This window comes from Dromiciops gliroides, chromosome 4 (assembly GCF_019393635.1).
Source record: "Dromiciops gliroides isolate mDroGli1 chromosome 4, mDroGli1.pri, whole genome shotgun sequence".
NCBI classification, from domain to species: domain Eukaryota; kingdom Metazoa; phylum Chordata; class Mammalia; order Microbiotheria; family Microbiotheriidae; genus Dromiciops; species Dromiciops gliroides.
The window spans coordinates 449,478,821-449,503,138 of NC_057864.1; the positions used below are offsets into that span (position 1 = coordinate 449,478,821).

The 24,318-nt window shown below is 40.8% G+C and overlaps 1 protein-coding gene across 5 annotated transcripts in view; it reads right to left on the bottom strand.

The window, feature by feature from the left end:
• Nucleotides 1-2,482: 2,482 nt before the first annotated feature.
• Nucleotides 2,483-24,318, bottom strand: part of FMO5 (flavin containing dimethylaniline monoxygenase 5) — a 73,928-nt gene continuing 52,092 nt past the window's right edge. For all 5 annotated transcript variants that reach the window (XM_043962570.1, XM_043962571.1, XM_043962568.1 and 2 more), the window contains exons 3-9: nucleotides 22,041-22,229; nucleotides 19,418-19,580; nucleotides 18,159-18,301; nucleotides 14,273-14,472; nucleotides 12,914-13,266; nucleotides 7,143-7,215; nucleotides 2,483-4,819 (exon numbers count right to left, since the gene is read on the bottom strand). In XM_043962570.1, coding sequence (XP_043818505.1) covers nucleotides 4,474-4,819; nucleotides 7,143-7,215; nucleotides 12,914-13,266; nucleotides 14,273-14,472; nucleotides 18,159-18,301; nucleotides 19,418-19,580; nucleotides 22,041-22,229 — 1,467 coding nt within the window. In that variant the 3' untranslated portion in view covers nucleotides 2,483-4,473. The remainder of the gene's footprint in view (nucleotides 4,820-7,142; nucleotides 7,216-12,913; nucleotides 13,267-14,272; nucleotides 14,473-18,158; nucleotides 18,302-19,417; nucleotides 19,581-22,040; nucleotides 22,230-24,318) is intronic.

Genomic DNA, 24,318 nt, shown 5'->3' on the forward strand with positions numbered 1-24,318 from the left:
TGACCCCTTTTGGGGTTTTCTTGGCAAAGATACTGGAGTGGTTTGATATTTCTGTCTCCAGTTCATTTGACAGATGAGGAAACCAAGACAAACAGGGTAAAATGACTTGCCCATGGCCACACAGCTAGTAATTGTCCAAGGCCAGATTTGAACTTATGAAGATGGGTTTCCCTCATTCCGAGCTCGATGCTCTATCCACTGCCCAAAAGGAGACATAATTATGTTTATATCTGTGAAGGATTGCCCCATGGAAGAGGGTTTTGACTTGTTCTATTTTAGTCTTAGAGGTCAGAAGAACTAGGAGTGGTGGGAAGAGGTTGATAAAAAACAGATTTTGACTTAAGGAAGCATATTCTGATAAAAAATGCTATCCAGGGGTGGCTAGGTGGCGCAGTGGATAAAGCACTGGCCCTGGATTCAGGAGTACCTGAGTTCAAATCTGGCCTCAGACATTTAACACTTACTAGCTGTGTGACCCTGGGCAAGTCACTTAACCCCAATTGCCTCACTAAAAAAAAAAAAAAAGCTATCCACAGGTAGAGTGGGCTGCCATGGAAATAACAGATTCCCTATCACTAGAGGTCTTACAGAAGGAAGAGGCTGGATAACCACTTGTAGGGGATATTGTAGGGTTGTATGTCCAGGTAGGGGCTAGGTTCTGAGGTGTGGGCCATCTATGAAGTCCTTTCCAAATCTGAGATTCAGCGATAGTGCTTTTCTCTCTCTAACACACTTATCACAGTACTAACCTTTGTTATCTGTGTATGTGTCATAGTTCCCTACTAGACTCTGAGGTCCACAATGGCAGTGACCGTATCTTAATTTAAACTGTACTTTCTTCCAGGTTTGGCACTATGCTCTGTACCCATAGGTAAGTGCTTAACAAATATTTGTTGAATAGGATTTCATAGATAAGAAGTGAAAGAGAAGAGAACAAGCATTTCTATAGTGCTCACCATGTGCCAAACACTGTGTTAATGTTTTATAATTATCATCTTATTTGATAGTCACAATAACCTTGTGAAGTTGGTGCTGTTATTATCCCCATTTTATAGTTGAGGAAGAGGAAGCAAACATAGGTTATGTGACTTCCCCAGAGTCACACAGCTTAAGTATGTGAGGACAAATTTGAACTCAGGTCTTTTTGACTCCAGGACCAGAGCCCTCTCCATTTATGCTACCTGTCTGCCTCAGTTCCCCAGTTCCACCTAGCTGTTGGAAGAGGTTTGTGATCTAGAGTTATTCATCAAGGGGAAAACATCAAAAGTACCAAACAAATTGAATGATGATTTATTTATACAGTTTGGATTAAAGGGGGGAAAAAGCGACAGATCAAGTTTAATGTATCTTATTCACAGAGGAAACTGTGCAGGTGTCATGACTCTAAGCCAATTCCACCACAAAAACCACACAGTCACTTTTCAGCTTTAATCAAATGTAACACAACTGGGTAAATAACAAAGCCGCTACATGACTAAAGTAAGCCATATTGATCTGCTGAGTGATCATATTAATGCCTATTAGTCCTGCCATTACAAAACTGTTAAAGTTCTATCGATGATTAAAATACCTTTGTTGCCACATCATAAGCACTCATTACTTAATTTTTATTTGTTGCTTGAGTTGGGTTAGTTCTAGAAAGACTGTGGTGCCTTACTCTCAGAAGAGAATGAGCTAATGGCCCCAAAAGAAGCTTCTCTCCATTTAGAGCAGGGGTTCTCAAACTTTTTGGTCTTAGGACCCATTTATGCTCTTAAAAAAATTGTGGAGGATTGCCCCCCCCCCTCCCCAAGAGCTTCTGTTTATGTGGGAGATATATATGTACATGTACACATATATACAAATACATATGTACATATACATGTATACATAAACATACATGACATATTTTTAATTTCTAATGTGGTAAATAGTAATATATAGACATACATACATGTACACAAACACATTTGAGATTATATATAATATACATACATATATGTGTATATGTTTTGTTGTTCCATTGTTTTCAGTGTATACAACTCCTCTTTTTTTTTGTGTGTGTGAGGCAATTGGGGTTAAGTGACTTGCCCAGGGTCACACAGCTAGTAAGTGTTGAGTGTCTGAAGTCGGATTTGAACTCAGGTTCTCCTGAATCCAGGGCCAGTGCTCTAGCACTGTGACACCTAGCTGCCCTGTATACAACTCCTCTTAACCCCATTTGGGGTTTTCTTGGCAAAGATACTGAAGTTGTTTGTCATTTCCTTTTCCAGCTCATTTTACAGATGAGGAAATTGAGGCAAACAGGATTAAGTGACCTGCCTAGGGTCACATAGCTAATAAGTGTCATTTAAGGCTAGATTCAAACTCTCTCTTGCTTGTTCGCTCTTTCTTTGCATTTGTCTGTCTCTCCACAATAGAGATACATACAGATATATGTATGTGTATATACATATATATGTATATATATATATACATGCAAATACAATCTGTGTTTACCATATTAGAAATTAAAATGTCTTAGTTTTATTATGAGAAAAGCTTTGATGTCATAGACTCCCTGAAAGGGTCTAGCATTGCCCAGATCACACTTTCACACTTTGAGAACTGCTGCTTTGGAGAAAATCTTTAGACCAGGAGCTCTTAATAGTGTTCAAAATAGGAATGGGATCCTGTCCCTCAGGCTAAACAGGCTAATTTCCTTCCTAAAAGATAGTTCCTGAAATGGAGAAGAACAGTAAACGAAGCTAAGGTGCAATTGATTTCCCAATTATATAAATCAACCAATAAACTAAAGGTCATTCTGGAAGATTACCCAAGGTAACTGAGAAATGCTCTAAAGAGATTAGGAAGGACCAAGGAAGAGGCAGAGTCTTAAAAAGGCAGGCCAGCTCTGATTTGGAAGAGGAAGTTGTAACTCTGCCTTTCAATAGTATCCGGAACAGTTGCCTCTTCAGCATCTGCAAATAGTATTTTTTGTTTGCCCAGTCCAGTGATGGGCGATGATCCCAGATGTTGCATAATATTGCACAAGAGTTGTTGCAAACAAAAAAATCAACTCATGATGGGATGTGGAAGAAAATCTTTTCTTAAAGGGGGCCCATGTGTCGTTGAAAGTTACCTCCTACGTGAGGCAGAGAGAGCCCAGCTCACTGATAAGAATTCTCCCTAGTGATGGTGACTATATCAAATCTGGATCCCTCATTTATACCTCACTTCTCTATTTCTTCTTTTTTTTTTTTTTTGGTTTTTTGTTTGTTTGTTTTGTGGGGCAGTAAGGGTTAAGTGACTTGTCCAGGGTCACACAGCTAGTAAGTGTCAAGTGTCTGAGGCCGGATTTGAACTCAGGTCCTCCTGAATCCAGGGCTGGTGCTTTATCCACACTTCTCTATTTCTTGAGACCATGTAGGACATCTGAGTCGGAATGGGAGAGAAGTAAAGAGAGGTCTTAAATTCTCCTCTTAACTGGCTAATTTTAATCACAGAATGTCTTTCATTTTCATCCTGGTTAAATGAAACTGTTATTAGCCTGAGCTGGCTCAAGCAACAGTTTGTTGAAGTCATTTTGGTGGGGGGGGAGGCAATGAGGGTTAAGTGACTTGCCCAGGGTCATACAGCTAGTAAGTGTCAAGTGTCTGAGACCGGATTTGAACTCAGGTCCTCCTGAATTCAGGACCAGTGCTTTATCCACTGTGCCACCTAGCTGTGCCCCCAAGTGAAGTCTTCTTTCTTAAGGCATAACCCTATCAGAAAGGGGAAAAAGTTCTGATATGTAGAAAAATTATTGCAAAATCTCAGGGGCATCAGCATTTCTAGATGAATCTCTTATTTGGGTTTCAACGAATTCCAGGAGACAAGTCACTATGGTCCCTGTCAATTTCATGGTCACACTTGATACCTTGGACAGTTTATTGTTCTTCAGTCATTTTTCAGTCATGTCTGATTTTTCGTGACCCTGCTTGGGGTTTTCTTAGCAGTGATATTAGAGTGGTTTGCCATTTCCTTCTCCAGCTCATTTTATAGATGAGGAACCAAGGCAAACAAGGTTAAGTGACTTGCCCAGGGTTACGCAGCTAATAAGTGTGAGAAGCCAGACTTAAACTCAGGAAGATGAGTCTTCCGGATTCCAGGTCTGGTGCTCTATCCACCACTGCCCTCCGTGACAGTTACTGACTGTATTATGGACAAATCACTTTGCTTGAGCTCCAACCAGCATCATGTCTGACAGTGCTATCTCAGCCGAAGTGGACACAGGGCCCCTGCTCTGGAGTTTTGGGTCAAACTTAGAATTGGGTGAGCAAAAAGAAAAAGGGAACTGAACCAATGAAAATGGGGGAAATGGGGAATAGAGAGGTGAAGGTTATGGACGTGGTTGAAAAGAAAAGCCCTGAGTTGAAGAGTGGAAAGTAGCTCCACACGTTTCTCTTTTGGCATTTGAAGGCATCTTTGGATCCCACTACCCCACTAAAGCTGTAGCTTTAAAGAGCTCAAGTGCTAAAAATAAGCTAAGATAATGGAAAAGAAGGCCACAGCCAGGATCCATTTGGCAACCATCATCATAGAGGAGCTGTGGTTACTTTCTCCTGTCATTCTTGTCTTCATTGGCTTCTGGATACGGTCATTCACTGTGAGGATGGCGTTTCGGGCTCCGTCCCACTTCCCTGGGCCCTGCAAACGATACTGGACCGGGGTACACGGTCCAAAGAACATATGAAATGCCAATTTGGGATCGGTGAAGGCCAGGGACAGCAGGTTGGGCCTCACCCCCACCAACTCAGCAAGTTCCTCCATGTATTCCATGAAGTCTGTCTGGATGGTGTGGCGGGGGCTCTCCACATATCTATGGAAAGGAAGACAAACACATCAGCCCTTCGTTAACCAACTAGTCAATCAACAGGTGCCTACTGTGGGCTCAGCACTGAGCTTAGGTAGGGAGGATACCCTCTGGGAGCTTACATTCTCTAGAAGCTTCCATCCTTGTTGGGGAGATAAGATAGAGAAATAAGACACAGAAAACAGGCAATGGTACCCCGACAGCTTATAATTTAATACTGAATGGTGCTATAGCAACTTAGAGCAAAGCTTCTTAAACTGTGGGGTCATGTAACTGAATGTGGGGATTACAAAAAATTTGGCAATGGTAAAAGGTTATGTATACCTATTTTATATACCTATATACCTGGGGTTGCATAAACATTTCTCAGGTGAAAAGGAAAAAATTTAAGAAGCCCTGCTTTATAGGAAGAGGAGATGGCTGAAGGCTTGCTTGAATTGTTGGGAAAGGCTTCAACCATGTCTCAGGATTTCCTGCTGTAACTTCAGACTAGAATAGCTACCCTCCACTCTCACTTTTCTCTGCCAGTTATCTTTCAAGGCTCAGCTCAAATTCTGTCTGTCATATGAACTGTTTTCTGATTTGTTTCAGAGAGAAGTGATTTCTCTGTTTTCAACTAACTATGCATTTGTCTGTGTCTTAGCACTCATGTATTCATGGTCTATCTCGTACTAGTTATTGGTGTTTGCTCATTCATATCAATCAGTCAGTAAGCACTGGGGCAGCTAAGTGGTGTAGGGAGTCTGGAGGCAGGAAGACCTGAGCTGGGATCTGCTGTTCTTTCCTCTGCCCCATGCTGCTTCTTGGTGTGGAGCAGTAATAAGAGTTTCTAGTAAGTTTCCAGATTAAGCCATTTACATTCCCTCATGTCTTCTACTGTTCCATTTTGGTCTAATGTCTCTAGGAGAACATTTATGTGTCCTAGCCATCAGGGTCCTACCAGAATACTAAAAGCACAATCTGGCTAGGCTCTTAGATGTTTCCTGAGGCTGGCTGTTACAACTCTTTCTCCTAATGAAACCATTCCAGGTATGAGGGACAGGCAGTGAATATACCTGAAGCTGAGAGTTGGTGTGTCTTAGTCGGGGAACAGCCAGGAGGCCAGTGTCACTGGACCAAAGAGTACATGAGGGTGTAGAAGATGTAAGAAGACTAGAAAGGGGAGCAGGGTTGTGAAGGGCTTTGAACACCACGGGGATCTTATATTTGATCCTGCAGGCCATAGGGAGCCACCCCATAGCTTCAGAAAAATCACCATAGTGCCTGAATGGAGAGTGGATGGGACGGGGGTGGTGGTGGGGGAGAGACTCAAGGCACCCCCTTCCAGGCTAGTCTAGTAGGCATGAGGTGATGGGGGCCTACTCTAGAGGTGTAGTTGTGCCAGAGGAGAGAAGGGGACAAATAAGAGAGAGAATTTAAAGGTAAAATTGACAGGACTTGGGGAGGGTGGGGGTGTGTGTGTGAGAGAGAGTGAGGGATTGAGGATGACACCTGTGTTGTGAGCCTGGGGAACTGGGAGGATGGTGGAGTTGGTAATAGAGAAGTTTGAAGTGGAGAGGGTTTGGGGGGAAAGGCAATGAGTTTAGTTTGGGACATGTTGAGTTTAAGATAACTAAAGGACATGCAATCTGAGATTCCAACAGGCAGTTTAGGAGGACTTGACATTAATTCTCCCTTGGGCTAGATGAAAATACCTGTAAATCACAGGAGGACCTTCCTTGCCCACAGGAAAGACCAGTGCCATTGATATTGATGAAGAGATCTGGAGATTCACCTTTCTATTCTCCCTTTTATCGCCTTCTAGTGCCACCCTTCTCACTGCCTTAGATGTTTCTATCTGAACAGAACAATATTACTCCAGGGCAATATTACTCAGGCAAAACATAACCACAATTAAATGCTTCATTTCTTCCCCTCACTCTTGCCTGTGTTCATGGATCACATGCATAGGATTTGAGAAATTCCTCCTACCTGTCTTCCTTTATCCCTACTCAGTTTGCTGGTAATTAAATCAGACTTTTCTTTGTGCTGCAACCTATTATTTTGTCTATATATTAAAATGCCAACTAGGTTGATAGGGGCAACATTCTGGTCTACGAGGTCATCAGGGGTCAACTAAATATTGTTCCTTTCAGATCTAAATTACAGAGGTATGAAATGAGTGCATCTCTGATAGACTCATAAAATGTTAGCCCTGGAAGAGTTCTTAGAGATTATTTTGTCCAATCTCCTAATTTTAAGACGAGGAAAGTGAGACCCAGAAAAATCATGAGTTGCCCAAGGTCTGCTAGCTGGGAGGTGACAAAGGTGGGATTTTAAAATTTCTTACCTTTTGGCCATTTCTTCTCTCGTTTTAGTGATCTCTTCCATCATTTCACTCGAGGAAGGCAAAGTCTTTACTCCTAAATCATAAACAAATAAATCCTCAGACCCCAAAAGGTCAAATTCTCATTCCAGATGAATCAGTCAACAAATATTTACTCCACAGCACACTGAGCTGCCCCCAATACAAGAAGATAGTAGCCATGGTACCCAATCTCAGAGAGTTTATCCTATAATAGTTCAAGTTGGAACCTAGGTAACTCGATTTTGATTTTGACAGGGCTTCTATGAAAGCTAAAATAACAGTGTTTAAGTAGTTTTTTAGTGGATTCTTTAGGATTCTCTAAGTATACCATCATATCATCTGCAAAGAGTGAAAGTTTTGTTCCCTTCTTGCCTATTCTAATTCCTTTAATTCCCTTTTATTCTCTTATTGCTAAAGCTAACATTTCTAGAACAATATTAACTAATAGAGGTGATAATGGACATCCCTGTTTCACCCCTGATCTTATTGAGAATGCCTCTAATTTATCCCATTACATATAAGGAATAACAGTGTTTAAATGGGGAAAACTACCTTTTCTGTCTGAATAGGTATTTCCATAGTTAAATGCTTGTAGTATATCTTGCTTTAATTGTCTATACCCCATATCACATATTTTTTTAAGTGGATTTTTTCTTTTCTTTTTTTTTTTTGTAGGGCAATGGGGGTTAAGTGACTTGCCCAGGGTCACACAGCCAGTAAGTATCAAGTGTCTGAGGCCGGATTTGAACTCAGGAACTCCTGAATCCAGGGCCAGTGCTTTATCCACTGCGCCACCTAGCCGCCCCTTTAAGTGGATTTTTTTTAAAGCTTTGAATCTAGTTTTCTGTACTTCTAGGCATTCCTGCATCTAGGAAGGCGGGTGGCAGTTTACATGGAATGTTGGAAGTGAGGAAGACCTGCCTTGGATACATTAGATGTGTGACCCTCCTCCAAACCCCACCCCAGGCTCAGTTTCCTCATTTGTAAAATGAAGATAACAATAACACCCACCTCCAAGAGTTGTTGTGAGGCTCAGATGATATTTGTAAAGTGTTCTGCAAAGCTTATAGCTCTCTATAAAAGCTAATTATTAGTATTCTAGTAAAATGAGCATTTCCTTTGAATTTTGTTGTTTTTCTCTATTACAGAAGCTCATATAGGAGAACTGGGTTGAGGTTGTACTCAGAGTTCACTGTTGACTGTGTCTCAAGAGTTTGTCTTTCAGGTACCATAATAATACTTTACTCAATGGGTTGATCCACAGAAGAACCCAGAGAGGTCACCTTGCCCTTTTGTAACTAGGGTGCACAGTGAATAGAGTACTGGGCCTGGAGTCAGGGAGACCTGAGTTCAAATTCAGCCTCAGACACTTACTAGCTGCATGACCCTTATGCAGTGGTCACTTAACCTCTGTTTGCCTCAATTTCCTCATCTATAAAATGGGGATAGTTAGTATTAGCACTTACTTCCCAGGGCTGCTGTGAGGATCAAGTGAGATAATAATTGTAAGGTACCTAGCAAGCACTAAATACTTATCCCCTTCTTTGCTTCCTCTTCACCTAGAACAAACCTATACTTAAGCAGGAATCCTTTCTATGACATACTTGGATAAGTGTCCATCTAGCCTCTGCTTAAAGGCTGCCAAGTGGTCTTGACTTTTGGATAGATTGAGTTTTTTCTCACATTGAGCAGAAATCTGCTAAAGAAATTCGTGCTTCCACACTCTCTCCCTACCTGTCCCCTCCTCACTTGGCTGGATCCACCAAAGCAAACTCCCCCTTCACAGAACTTTCAATTAGGAAAGGTAACATAGACTGGAGATAACACAGCACTTTTATACTACCTTCCTCAAAGGACTGTGATGAGCAGAGCACTCCATCACCCTTAACATGCTCTATAGGGGCAGCTAGCTGCCTCAGCGGATAGAGCACAGGCCCTGGAGTCAGGAGGATCTGTGTTCAAATCTTACCTCAGCTTACTAGCTGTGTGACCTTGGGCAAGTCACTTAACCTTGGTCACTTCCCCAATCCCAATAAAATAAAATAAAATATTTTATAAAGGTGAAATGCCATATTTGGTTTCAAGAGGAAATGCAAAGACCCAAAATCAGCTCACCTGATAACAATGGGGCTTTACATCAGTGAGACAAGGAGCACAGTTATGTAAAACTTGGGTCTAAACTTAAATCCAAAGGAGATGATAAGCCTCACCTTCTAAAATATCTTTCAGGTGAAGGGCTGAAGGACCCCTCACAGGACATGACCTTTGGAGATGGAAGCCCCAGAGACTAAGGGCCAGAGGCCATAAGAAGGTCAAGAGGATCCTAAAGGGAATAGCATTTTGGCTTCAAACCCATATTTCTCAGTAATCTACCATGTCTATTTTACCTCTTAGGTGTTTACTTTTTGAGAACATTTATGACACATAATACTCTGCTCTGTGTGGTTATGTGTTTTCTCATGGTAAGTGAATGGGAGTGCTAGTTTATCAATCAACAAGAATTTCTTAAATGCCTGCTGTGTGCCAGGCCTCAAGCTAGCCTCTGGGAATACTGGGAATGAAACAATTCTGATTCCCAATGAGCGTTCATTCTGACCCAGGAAAACAACACAGAAGTTGGAAGATGCTTCATTTTGGGTTTATTTATTTATTAGCAATGGAACCTGAGTCTCCCTCCCCCAATCCTAACCCCAAATTCACTTCATCTGAACTTTCCTTTTATTGTCAATGGTACCAAATATGTATGTCTATGTCTGTGTGTATACATATGCACACATGTATACACATATACATCTATTCATATATGTGTCTCTATATATTATATATGTGAATCTGACAGGTTTTCCCATTACATTTTTTTCTTTTTTAGTAAGGCAATGAGGGTTAAGTGACTTGCCCAGGGTCACTCAGCTAGTAAATGTTAAGTGTCTGAGGCCGGATTTGAACTCAGGTACTCCTGACTCCAGGACCGGTGCTCCATCCACTGTGCCACCTAGCTGTCCCCCCATTACATTTTTGTTTTGTTTTGTTTTGTTTTTTTGCGGGGCAATGAGGGTTAAGTGACTTGCCCAGGGTCACACAGCTAGTAAGTGTCAAGTGTCTGAGGCCGGATTTGAACTCAGGTACTCCTGACTCCAGGGCCGGTGCTCCATCCACTGCGCCACCTAGCTGCCCCCATTACATTTTAAATTAAACATTTTAAGCAAGCAGATTCAAAGCAATAAATTATAAGTACTATAGTATTTGTACTTTGGTTAAACAGGGATGGCCCTGGGCCCTTAGTCAAGCAGGAATACCAGGTCACATTTACAGTGTTTTGCACTTTCCCAAGTACTTTCCTTATAATTATCCTATCAAAGAGGCAGTAAAATCATGTTCCTGTTTTGTAAGTGAGGAAACTGAGGTCAAAGAATTCATGTCCCACCCAAGGTCACTCAGTCAGTTAATGTCAGGGCCAGGGTGCTTGTGGATAGCGGTCACAAGCTAGGGGCACAGTCAGAATTCACCATCTTGGCAGAAGAATTTTCAGTCTGATCCTTGGACTGAGCCACGCAGCTTCCCAGAGCCAGAGGCTTTTTCTCTCTGACTAGTCCTTTCCCTTTTATTTTTGTTTCACAAATTGCCATGTGGGGTGGTCACTAACCAGCTTCCCCACCCTCCCAAGGTGGCTGCATTCCCTTCTGCATGGCTGACCACTGCATAAGGCTAAAACTCTGTGGGAGGCACTCAGATGAAAACTTCCTTTTAGAATGCAGGAGAGAGCTACACTTACTCAGAGGCTCACTGGCATTTTGAGGCCATATTCCCTTGGTCTATTTTCTACTATCAGAGTCTCAAGTGTGGGCCCCTTCGTATATTTAGACAGTTTCCCAATTCCTATCAAAAATTTGGTTTATCTCAGAGGTAAGGTTCTAGACAATCAAACTAACGATCTATCTGAAATTGAGATTGTTCTAACCCTGGTATTCTTTTTTTTTGTTTTTTGTTTTTTGGTTTTTTTTGCAGGGCAATGGGGGTTAAGTGACTTGCCCAGGGTCACACAGCCAGTAAGTGTCAAGTGTCTGAGGCCAGATTTGAACTCAGGAACTCCTGAATCCAGGGCCGGTGCTTTATCCACTGTGCCACCTAGCTACCCCCTTAACCCTGGTATTCTTAACCTGTTTTTGCCTTTCATAGTCTGGTAAAGCCAGACCTCTCTCTTTTCAGAGTAACATTTTTAAACCGTTGAAGGAAATGCTAAATTTTAGTCAGAGGTTAGTGAAAATAATGATACGATTTCTCCCCTGCTCAAGTTCACAGACTCTCCCCACCTTGAAATCTAACTGCAGTCTGTGAAACGCAGGTTAAGGCCCCCTAGTCCAGCACAATGCTCTCCTCTTATATCAACCCACTTGAAGAAGTAGACTGTTCAACAGGAAACTGGCTTCCAGGTCCATGCTATTAGTGGGGAAATAATCAATCATATGATTCTGGTGCTGGCAAATTTAGGGGAATAACTGGAATTTGGGAAATGTCCCAATTCCTTCCCTACCATTTGCTATTTCTTTTCTGTGTGCTACCATGAACAACTTCATGGGGGGATGGGAGGAGGAGGAGGAGGAGGAGGAGAAGGCTTTTCTTAAACATTCCAGCCAAGACCTGTTCCAACCCCAATTAGGGGGTCACTGTGTTGGAAGAATTCAACACCTCATAGGGAATCTGTAAGTAAAGAGCCTTTGTGAGCTCTTTACTTTGATCCTTAGAAACCCGGCAGTTTCCAGGCCCATACAGAAGGAATTTTTAGCATCATAGACCCTACCCCATTTTAGGCTCTTTCTAGCAAAGCCTTTGTGAACCCAGGTGTACTTTCATGCCTTGATGAGATATGATCTTTGTGCTAATAACACTTTGCTATCACCTATTTTTAAGAAAGGATACAAAAATCATTATCTTAATAAATGACTTAAGGAAACATGGCTAATACAATGATAATGATCATTGTGATGATACCAAGAATAACAAATGTGCAGCTAGGTAGTGCAGTGGATAGAGTGCCTGGAGTCAGGAAGATGCATCTTCATGAATTCAAATCTAACCTCAGATACTTACTAGCTGTGTAACCCTGGGTAAGTCACTTAACCTTGTTTGCCTCCGTTTCTTCTTTTATAAAGTGAGCTGGAGAAGGAAATGGTGAAGCACTTCGGTATTTTTGACAAGAAAACCCCAAATGGCGTCAAGAAAAGTCAGCCATGATTGAAATGACTGAACAACAACAACAAAATAGTAACAAAAGAGAAGTGATAGAGGAAAAATGAAAGACAAGAGATCTAAATTCTTTGAAGTTTTGTTTCTGTCTCAACCAGGTTTCACCATGTATTTGTAGCAAGTCTCTACTTTGCCTCTATATACTTGTAACCTTGGTTAAATTTGCTTTGCAAGAATGTTGCGAGATATAACTATCTAAAACAGGTCACTATTATCCTGAAGTTGATAAGCTTAAAACATTTTTTTTATAACAGTATTTAATTATAATTTCTTTCCTTTGTAATCTCATGCATTTTATTATATGCATTTAAAAACATTATTCTGAGAAGGCAAGGGGTTCATGACACAAAAAAAGGTTAAGAATTCCTGACCTAAGTAGTAAATAATCATATAGCTTCTAGCTGCTTATGGGCAGAGTCTGAAATAGAATTAAATTCAAACAATTTCTTGATGTTTTTCCAAGTTATTGTACCCCAAATCACTATAATAACAAGCCTGTTATCACTTACCCTTAAATACCTGTGTGGCCCAGCGACCTTGGAGTTCTGAAATGGGCATGATGGCTCCAAGTGGCTGGATCAAGCCAATAATAGCAAGGGTTGGTTTCTCCAGGTTAGGAGGAAATACCTTTCTGTACAGGGAAATCTTATTCTTGACCACTTTGACAGAGTCTTCAAGGAAGGGGAAGTCAAAGCTATATCCCGTAGCAAAGATAACGGCATCAATGTTATCCTCTTTTGTGCCATCTTCAAAGATGGCGGCTGTCTCTGTGAATTCCTTTACATTTCCCTTGATTCGCACCCGGCCTGAAATAATTCTGTTGGGCAGGTCGTCATTGACTGTTGGATGCTGGCTCAGAGCTCTGTGTGGAGGTGACAAGGAGAGGGAAAAAAGAGAAAGGAAGGAGAAAAAAGAAGAAAAAGAGAAAGAACATGAGAGAGAAGGATTATTTAGTACCAGGTTGATGAGATTTTGTTTGATTTGAGGGGGTTTTGATAACATTGTAGTGCTTCTCAAGGGATATGGAAACAGTGTGTGTTATTCTGGTATGTGCTGGGCTGTTCAGTAAGCATATACCAGCATGACATAAATTAGGGCTTCATGGTAGAAAAGATGAATTTACTGGAGCCAGAACCTGAAGACAAAATGGGGAAAGGAAGAGGAAGACTGGAAAAGAAATAGTCTTATTTAAGAGCCAGCAATAGAGTGCATGACTAACCAGGGTTTGGATGTCACCTCAGACACTCCTCAGCTATGTGAGTAGGGCAAATAACTTAATCTCGTAATTCTCTTATCTACAAATGGGGATAACAATACTTGCATTACTTCTCCTACAGGGTCAATGTTAGGAAAGTGATTTGCAAACTTTTAAACATTATATAAGGGTGAGTGGTTATTATTGGAGAATGTTTATGCAATCTCCCTGGAAGGTAGGCTGATATTATTTGACACAGTCTCAAAAAAAAAAAATCAATTGTACAAAATGAAATGTTGGGAAGATGTGACGAGAAAGCAGCTTACTGTGGAAAAATCCTGGGGGTTTTCATGGATCGTAGTAATGTGAGTCAACTGAGCTACCAAAACACACACACACACACACACACACACAAATGTGAAGATTTTGGGCTTCGTGAACTGAAACAGAGTGTCCATAAATAAGGAGGTGATAGGGCCAAGGGACTCTATACCACCACATCTGGGGTACTGTGTTCTACCTCAGTGGAAGAGGCTATTGACAAGTTGGTCTCCATTTACTTACTAACTGGACAGCACAGATAGTCTGATCATTCTACTTCTGGACTGCTGGGAACACCTTTTTATTCCATCCACTCAGCTTCTACCTCGTACTTGACACGCTAAGAGCTTACCTGTGCATAGGTTTCAGGCCATACATTGCATGGTCAAACCTTGCATTCATCTTTTTTTCCATAAATGAACTCTTTGCAGATAGGCTTAAGAACTTTGAGATGAAGTTTTTAACCCGGGAATAGAAGACAACATCAAAAGGATATCCATTATCTCCCACACGATTTAGGACCCATGCACCTCTCCTCGTGCTGAGGAAGACCTAGGAAGAAGAGAACACCAGTTTTGTCAAGTCCCTGTTCCATGATATTCAATGATTCCCAACTGCCTATTGGATAAAAAACAGACTCCTTCATTTGATGTTCCACCTCCAACTTATTCCTCAGTCTTCATTTTTAGCTACTTATCTTTCCAGACTTCAGCCATAGAGGTCAACTCAGTGTTCTTTTTTCCCATCACAAACTCTACCTCCTTGATTTTCCTTATCCTATCTCTCCTGCTTAGAATCTTTTCCTTGCCTCTCTCTGCCTATGTAAACCCCAGTGAGAGCCAACTCAACATGGAGGTGAACCTCCATGATGTCTTCCCAGACCACTGTAGCCCACAATGACTTCTCCTTCCAAATGACTTCCAAAGCATTTCTTTTCTTTATCACTCACCTGAGAATCAATGATGCGTTTCATTGTGGCATAATCTGTCTTGAATGATTATCGTTTGTACAAGTGTATTCATATTTTATTTTCCCTTAGGAGCAGAGACTATGTCTTGGACTTCGTGTTCTCCACAGAGCCTTGCACAGTGTCTTGTGCAAAGTAGATACCAAGCAATACTGGTTGATTGATTGTTTGATGGAAAAACCAAATTCCTAGTAGGACTTCAGGAAATCAGTTAGGTGTTATGTGCCCATTGTCATTCTGCCTCTGTTATCTCTCACCTGCCTCTGTCACTTTCATTCTTATTACTTCTACCCTAAGTCAGTCCTTTTTACCTTCCAGTGGTCTCCCTCCCTCTACATCCTTCATTACAGCTGCCAAAATAATCTTCCTAACACTCAGTTCTGAACATTGACTCCCTTGTTTAAAAACCTTCCATGGCTCCCCATTGCCTTTCCCATCAAACAAAGCCTCTTCAGACTGGTGCTGTATAATATGGCTCTACCACTCCTCCCATTCCTGTACTTCTCATTCTGGCCAAGCTGGGTGACCGACCATACTCCAAACTTTTTTGGGCACTCCATAGGCACTTTCACTCCTGTGATGCCTGCCCTCCCTTCCTCATCTCTGCCTACTGAAATTAATTTCCTTCCCAACTTGGCTTGGATGCCATGTTCTCCACAAAGCTTTTCATGCTCCCTCTTCCCTCCTTGAATGTTTTCTCTCCCTGCTCAGATCTCCCCAGGTTACATTGAGTGGATCTCCCCTTTGTTCTCCAGTCCCTTGCTCCTTTCACTTATCACTAATCTTGCCCTGCTAACAAAGGTAGCTAGGTGGCTCAGTGGGTAGACCACTGGCCCTGGAGTCAAGAAGACCTGTATTCAAATCTCACCTCAGACACTTACTAGCTATGTGACCCTGGGCAAGTCACTTAACCACAATTGCCTTAAACATCCAGGGCCATCTCTAGTCATCCTGATATATATCTTGCCACTGGACCCAGATGGCTCTGGAGGAGAGAGTGAGGTTGGTGACCTTGCACAGCCCTCCCTCACTTAAATCCAATTCGGTACAAGTCATGACATCACCTTGATGCCATGGTCCTCTTCGAATACAAAGGACAAAAACATGCTCTGCTAACATCCAGTCTCAGATTACTTCAACCATCCATTTTGCTCTTCATCACATGCTGCTGAGAGAAGTTGGAGAAAACCACAAAACCATGCTGACCAAGCCCACTACGGATCTTCTATGTCATCTCCACTGAGCTCTCATGGCATGGCAATCCTTTTAGAATTCCCTCATCCATTCATCATTCTATTCATCATGGTGGTCCTCCTCCAACTTCTCATTGCTTCCCTTTCCCTCACCCAAGACCTTATCTGAGAACCTTGTCTCATACTTCGCTGAAAAAAAAAATTGAAACTGTTTGTCAAGAACTTCCTCTTCTCCCGTCTTCACCTCACAACATTCAGATGCTCTTTCACTCCTGTCTTACAGGAAGAGATGGTCTTTCTCTTCGTCAAGAAAAACCTCTCTCTGCATGCACAAGCGATCCCACATTCTCCAGAGGTTTGATTCCCCTAGCATTTCACCTCTTTCACTTCTCTTCAAAGCTTCTGTGTTAACTGGCTGCTTCCCTGCTGCTCACAAACATGCCTATGTCTCTCCCACGCTCAAAAAAACTCTCCTTCCTTTTGTGGCTAGACTTCTCAAGAAGGGCATCTATCATTGGTGCCTCCATCTTCTTTCTTCTCATTCTCTTCTTAACTCTCAGCAGTCTGTCTTCTGCCCTTATTATTCATCTGAAACCACTCTTTCAAAAGTTACCAAGGATCTCTTCATCACCAGATCTAATGGCCTTCTCTTTTTACATTTTTAATAATTTATTTTGTTTTATTTTTTAACGGCCTTCTCTTAATCCTCATCCTTGCTGACCTCTCTGTAGCCTTTCAGTCAGCCATCTGCTTCTTCTTGATATCCTCTGTGGTGCAGCGACACTGGCCCCCTTGTTCATCCTCATGTATGACACTCCATCTCCTGACTCCATTCATGTATTTTCTTTCTTTCTTTCTTTTTTTGTGCATGAGGCAATTAGGGTTAAGTGACTTGCCCAAGGTCACACAGCTCGTAAGTGTCAAGTGTCTGAGGCTGGATTTGGACTCAGGTTGTCCTGAATCCAGAGCCAGTGCTTTATCCACTGCACCACCTAGCTGCCCCAATTCCATGTATTTTCATTGGTTGTCCCCCATGCCTGGAATCTTCCCCCTCCTCACACTTCTACCTCCTGGATTCCTTCAAGTCCTTCAACATATAATTCTACCTTCTATAGGACCTCTTCTAATGTTAGTACCGTCTGTCTGATGGTCATCTCTAATTTATCCCATATATGTCTTGTTTGAACATAGTTATCTGCATGCCATTTCCCTCATTGGAAGGTGAACTTCTTGAGAGGAGGGACTGTATTTTGTCTTTTTTTGTATCCCTGATCCAGGCTAAGCACAGTATCTGACACATGGTAGGCTAGTAAGTGTCAAGTGTCGAATGTCAGATTTGAACTTAGGTCCTCCTGAATCTAGGGCCTGTGATTTATCCACTGCACCACCTAGCTGTCCTTTTTTTTTATCCTATGATATCTTAAGGCCCCAATATCTCAGCTGGAAAGTGTCAATAAATGTTTGACTTAATTTCTCACTTCAGTCTGCCATTTGTAAAAACCTATGTTGGTACACTTTACTTTAATCCAACTTAATACATGAAAATCTGGGTTTAGAAAACATAGAAATTAGAAGATGCCTATTACTTTTTTAAAAGATTTTTCTTTTTTATAAAAGCATTATATACCATAGGATAAAAAAGAATTTCCAGCATATTATTTAAAAGTATGATTTTTATGATGGAAAGCCAATATCTAGAATGAATATTCATTTTTTCAAAAATATTATTTACCTACAACATTCACTTTGCTATGTGCCCTCATTATGAGGCTTGAAGAGGCAATGCTTATAGTTTCTGCAATGATGTTTTTTCCCTGCTTTTGAAATATTTTGACAATATGATTAAATGTTCTTTGGTCACTGACTCGCATTGACATTTAAAAACATTGATCTGCATAATTTTTCAGGATTTCCTCTGCTATAAAACTGACTTGATGTCATGTGGATCCCAGATTTTGTCTCCATTCACAGGTGACTAAACCCAGTTTAGGCTACTAAACGACACAGGTTTTTCCCCTTTTTGTGTGATGATGGGTTGCAGGGGAGGTAAACAAAGTAAATAATTCACAAACTCAAACCTGTTTGGCTGTGTGGCTGATCTCCACAGCAAGATCTCCTCCAGAATTCCCAATGCCAATCACAATGACTCGTTTTTCAGCAAATCCCTGTGCATCCTTATAGTCCCGGCTGTGGAAGTATTGACCTTTGAACTTCTCTATCCCTGAGAACCAAAGGCAGAATGATTCCATGGAGGAGGGCAAAGACCACTGAGGCTTGTTCATTATCAGTTCTCTTACATGTAAGAAAATTGGCCAATGATACACCATCTTCTTTCTTCCCTTCCAGTTACTTTATAGGCTTTTTGCATGTTCCTTCTACCACTGCTTTCCATCAGCCTCAGCCCAGAGCTCTGTAGCTTTTGTGTCATAAATACATTGCTTAAACTATCATTTATTTTCTGTGGGAAACCCACTTCCTTTGTCTCTTTCACTTTACCCCCTATATCCCTTTTGCCTTTTTTAATTCCTTTCCCTGTAGATCTTCTGAAACATCTTGCCTGAGGCCAGAAAAGGATCAATCAATATTTTCTTCTGGCATAGAAACTTTTTTTTTCCTTCATAGCTGACAAATTCCACATTTCCTTTACATTCCTACAAATATACACTTGTGGCCATATATGTTCATAAAGATTTGTTATTGTTGTAAAGAGAGTTGGATTGCAAGTCAGAAGATCTAGGTTCAAATCTCTTGCTCTGGCACATACTGTTTATGTGACCTTGGGTATCTTATTGGACCCAGTGATCTCTATGATTCCTTCTAGTTCCAAATCTTTTTTTTCCAGGGCAATGAGGGTTAAGTGACTTGCCCAAGGTCACACAGCTAGTAAGTGTCAAGTGTCTGAGGCCAGATTTGAACTCAGGTCCTCCTGAATCTAGGGCCTGTGATTTATCCACTGCACCACCTAGCTGTCCTTTTTTTTTTTTATCCTATGATATCTTAAGGCCCCAGTATCTCAGCTGGAAAGGCAACTCTTATTTTTCCACTACTTTTTGTCCCTCAAGAAAGGTAAGGTAATAGTGAGATAATACAGGTCAACTACTAATCTTCCTCGTTGTTGACTTGAGAGCTAAGTACTTGACAAAGGCAATGGTCTAGCCACCTCTCTAAGGTAAAATACAGAAAACCAGGGTAAATTTGCAGCCCCCTTGCCTTAATTCTGGCAAGGAAATATGTACTGTTTGGTGGAATCTGGGCCCCAATCCACCCAGGTCCATATCTGGGAGGCTCAGAGAACATCCATGGAAAGCTCTGGGTCCTTTCTTCTTGGATGACTTACCAGGGAAGCTCTCCAGGGGCATGTGAGCATTGGTGTGATGGCCAGTGCAGACCATGACTCCATCAAAGACGTCCACTTCCCGCTTCCCATTACATTCAGTGACTATGTCCCACTGGCCAGACTTGGAAAAATCAGGTCGCTTCTTCACACTGCATACAACAGTCTGGAAAGAAATGGGATAGATGCTGTAAACTGGTGGTTGGATTTCCACCCCAGGAGGATGAATATCCAATCACAATGTTAAACTCCTTGTTGCGGAGAGCAAAGCTATCTCCAGTGTAATAGGGAGCTTTGAAGGGAGAGAATGACTTTTCAAAGACTGCCAATGAGAACTATTTCCCAGAGAGGACTGTATCACAGGCCAAGAGCTAGAGGCTCATTCATTCTTTACTCGGATGAATGTTTTTCTTCAAAGTGAGATAATTTCAGTCAAAGTGGGATAATTTCCACAAAGGAAGTTGTGTCGATTCTGATAGTACTAACCCACTAGACTGAGTTTCTAGGAAGAACAGGCAAGTCTTGTTCCTTGTTCCCTCCTTTCCCACCTGCTTTTTGGGAAAAAATTTAAATGAATATTTTAAAAGCATTTGATGATTTGGTTTTGTTTTTTCATCACTGTCATTTCCAGATATACCCAGCCTGTACTTATCAATAATTATTTTTCCTTATTAAAAAGAAAAAGGTAAGAAAAATCAATTAATAGAGCTCATGTCTGACAGCATTCATGATTCCAAGTCAATTATATCTATCTACCATGATTAATTAATTTATCCATTCTCCAGGTGATGGGGATCTGCTTTGTTTCTACTTTTTTGTTATTGTGAAACTGTTACCATGTAGATTTTGGCATATATAGGACTTTTTTTTTTATCTCTCTGTGGAATATCTCTAGATGAAAGGGTATGAACAATTTCATCACTTTTTCTGCATAATTCCAAGTTGTTTCCCAGAATAGCTGGGCCAATTCAAAGCTTCAACAACAATGCCCCTGTGTGTCTGACCTCCTTCAGTCCTTCTAAATGAACTATTTCTATTTTTTGGTTATTTTTGTCAAATTGCAAATTGGTGGGGGGTTGGTGTTGGTGCAGGATAAAACCTAAGAGTTGTTTTCACTTGTATTTATCTTATTATTATGCTTTTGGAGCATATTTTCACAAAATTTCTGAAAGTTAGCAATCCTTTTGAAAACTATTCATATTGCTTGACCATTCATCTATTGGGGAATAATGCTTGGTCTTATATATTTATATTAATTCCTTATATATTTCTGACTCACTTTGACTTTAGAGAAGAAAGACATTTATTAGAGTAAAGAAAGAGACTCTAGCTTTTGGCCTATAATGCAGTTAAAAAAATTAATCTATGGATTTATTATTATTATTATTATTATTTTTAAAATCATGCTAATAGTTTTCCTAATGTTGAATCATCTTGAGATTCTGGTAGAAATCCAACCTGACCATGATAACTAATTTTTGACATCCCCCCTCCAACTTTCCTAAATATACTGATTCCTCTTCCCAATGACACCCATGGGCCACTGAAAATATAGCTGAGTGTCCTGAGGGGCTAGTTAGCTCTCTTTGCAACCCTTTATCTTATTGGTCACTGGTTAATGAAAATAAGTGTGTGTCCTCTTATTTTGTGGCATCCTACTTGTCACATCTCTCTTACATAATCAGAGGTCCTTCTGATATCCTGCCCAATACTCAATTCATAGATTTTGGGATGTATCACTAGTGGGTAGGAGTTTCCTTTCAAAATGGGGAGAGAAATTCAGAGGATAATGTTTTATTTGGTTAAGGCCTATGTCTATGAGAAAGAGACCACCTCACCTCATCCATATTTTAAGATTGTTTTTATATATCACCAACTCTTCAAGTCAAGTTGATGTTTCATTAGGAGAAAGGGTTACAACAGCCAGACTCAGGAAACATCTAAGAGCCCAGTCACATTGTGCTTTTAGTATTCTGGTAGGACCCTGATGGCTAGGACACATAAGGGTTCTCCTAGAGACATTAGACCAAAATGGAACAGTAGAAGACATGAGGAAAGAATCAGAGGGAATGTAAATGGCTTAATCTGGAAACTTACCAGAAACTATTATTACTGCTCCACACTAAGAAGCAGCATGGGGCAGAGGAAAGAGCACAAGGTCAGGAATCATAAGAACAGGGTTTTATTCACAATTACACCAGGATTGCTGCGTGATCTTGGGCAACTTATTTAACCTCCCTATGTCTCAGAATCTATTTTACAGACGCAGAAATTAACTCCCAATCTATCTACCTCACAGCTCTATTGTGAGGATCAAATGAAATAATAAGAGGTGAACGTGCTTACAAATACTGCATTATATAAAGACAAGGCAGCATTACTTTGGTATTTGCCAAGTAGCCTTAAGACTACATTCCCATATAACAAATTCTTCTCCCACTTCTGGAGAGAAGACCTTTTTCCCTCCCTCTTCCTGCTAGTGTCAAGTCCTGAGGGATGAATACGGCAAGAACATTCTGGTAAGAGGATCAGAAGAATGTCCTTGGCAGTTGTATCTATCCCACACAAACACCTGCACATATTATGTTACTTTCAGTCACAAGCAGACAGGCATAACACCTCCTACCTTGAAACGAATATACTTTAAAAGGTTGAATTCTTTGGCATACATCCTGTAGTACTCCATGAGTTGAGAGTTGTGCATGAAGTTAGGAAAGTCAGCGGGGATGAGATAGTCACTGAAACACATCATTTCCTTGGAGGTGTTGATGATCACTGATTTGTAAATACTGGCCCTTCCTTCTTCTGGATTCTCCTGCAGTAAAGATGAAACACACACAAAATCCTCAAAGTTCATGTCATGGGGGGCAGCTAGGTAATGCAGTGGATAAAGCATTGGCCCTGGATTCAGGAGGATCTGAGTTCAAATCTAGCCTCAGACAATTGACACTTACTAGCTGTGTGACCCTGGGCAAGTCACTTAACCCCCATTGCTCTGAAAAAAAAAAGAAAGAAAGAAAGAAAGAAAGAAAGAAAGAAAGAAAGAAAGAAAGAAAGAAAGAAAGAAAGAAAGAAAGAAAGAAAAAGAAAAAAAAGAATTTATGGCATGGAGGAAACTTTCCTCTACAGTTAGTGGGGACGCTGATTTTCCTAGATAGCCACTCACATTGGGGAATAGAAAGATCAGACTTTGAGATCCATGGCTGGGTGACTGTAGGTAAGTGACCTGTTTATTCTCCAGTTTCACCAGATGTTACATTTAAATGTAGGCTAAGAGAAGGAAGGGGCAGAAAGAAGAAAGGAATGATTCTCTCCATCATATGAGGCATTTGATAAAGGTTAATGAGATGATACCTACAAACTAAATTGAACTTCTTGAGAAACAGATGTTATGTCAGCATCAAAATGACTGGTGTCCTGCACATTTTCTGGCTGGGAATAGTAAGAAGAATAGGGAAAAGTTGGTCAACTTGCAATGCTGCCATTACCAATGGTGAGCTAATGTGGCTTGACAGGATAAAGGTATTGTGCTCGGGTGGTCTTGGGAAAAACGAAGAAGGTTTCTCTCTAGCCTTCAGGCTCTTCTTTCTTTATACTTCTTTTCCCTCAGTGACTTCCTCCTGTACCATATATTCTGGGTTGTACTGGGAATACAGTGACAAAAAAAGAATAGACCCTGCCTTCAAGGAGTTTACATTCTATGGGGTTGGGGGGGGGGGTGGAGATAACATATGCACCTACAGGTATATGAGTCATATACACAGTACTTTGGGAAGGAAGGGTATAGATTCTCTACAATCTGAACTCACCCAACCTTTAAAGCCCCAATTTATATTTTCCTCTGTGTACTCCACACTTCAGTCAAATTTAACTGCTCTGTACCCTGAAGATGTCCTATGCTTTCCTGACTCATGCCTTTGCTCACACTGTTCCCTATGTATGGAATGTCTTCCTTCCTCTCTATAACTGTTGAATTCCTTCCCATCTTTTAAAGGCCAGTGCAAATATCACCTTGACTATGAAGCTTAACAATTAAGATTTGCCAGTAAAAAGTATCCTCTTCCTCATATGGTAATTTGTTATACAATCTGGCTTAACTCTCTACACAGGAAAAGCCAAGTGGATGAAAAATGAATATTGTCCTGACTGTGATATGCAGTTGGATGGACAACTCACAGAATTGTCACTCAGTATCCATATTTTAGATAGGTATTGCAAAAGCATAATGAGCTGGGCTCAGAATAGAATAGGCAGAGAGAAGTAGTATAGATTGCCTTTGGGAAATTGCATAATTTTTTTGACTTCAAGCCATTCCCTTTAAACACCAATATTTTCTCTAGCTGAGAGTCATAGAAAACTAGAGACACTGTCGGGAAAATTTTTAAGTCCGATGGAAGAACAAAACCAACAAAGTTTCCAGGCTGAAGCAAATAGGTTTATTGAGAGAGGGTTAGTTCCCCAACAAAGCCAATAGGTTTATTGAGAGAGTTTAGTCTCCCTATAAAGCCGGTCATCCAGGCATTGGGCCTGAAAGACCCAGAATTACACAATCCATGGGTTTATATACCCTTCCAAAATTTACACTTGTACAGCATTATGTCATTAGTTGTGCTTCTAAAATTAAAACATATTCTTAGGAAATATGAGGAACTACCTAAATGACTATAAATGACAGCATCATGATAACAATAGGGTGGATCATTGTTAGGACACTGGTCAGCAACATGAATTATTTATAGAAAAGTATGTCACTTGTGATTATTAAAATATAGCATTGCTGACTACTAGATCTTGTGATATTACCTAATGCTTGACATTGGAAAATTAGGAAATATGAGAAAAGACTTAACCTTTTGACCTTGTTTAATCTAAATATAATAAATGACAATTTTTAGTTAATATAT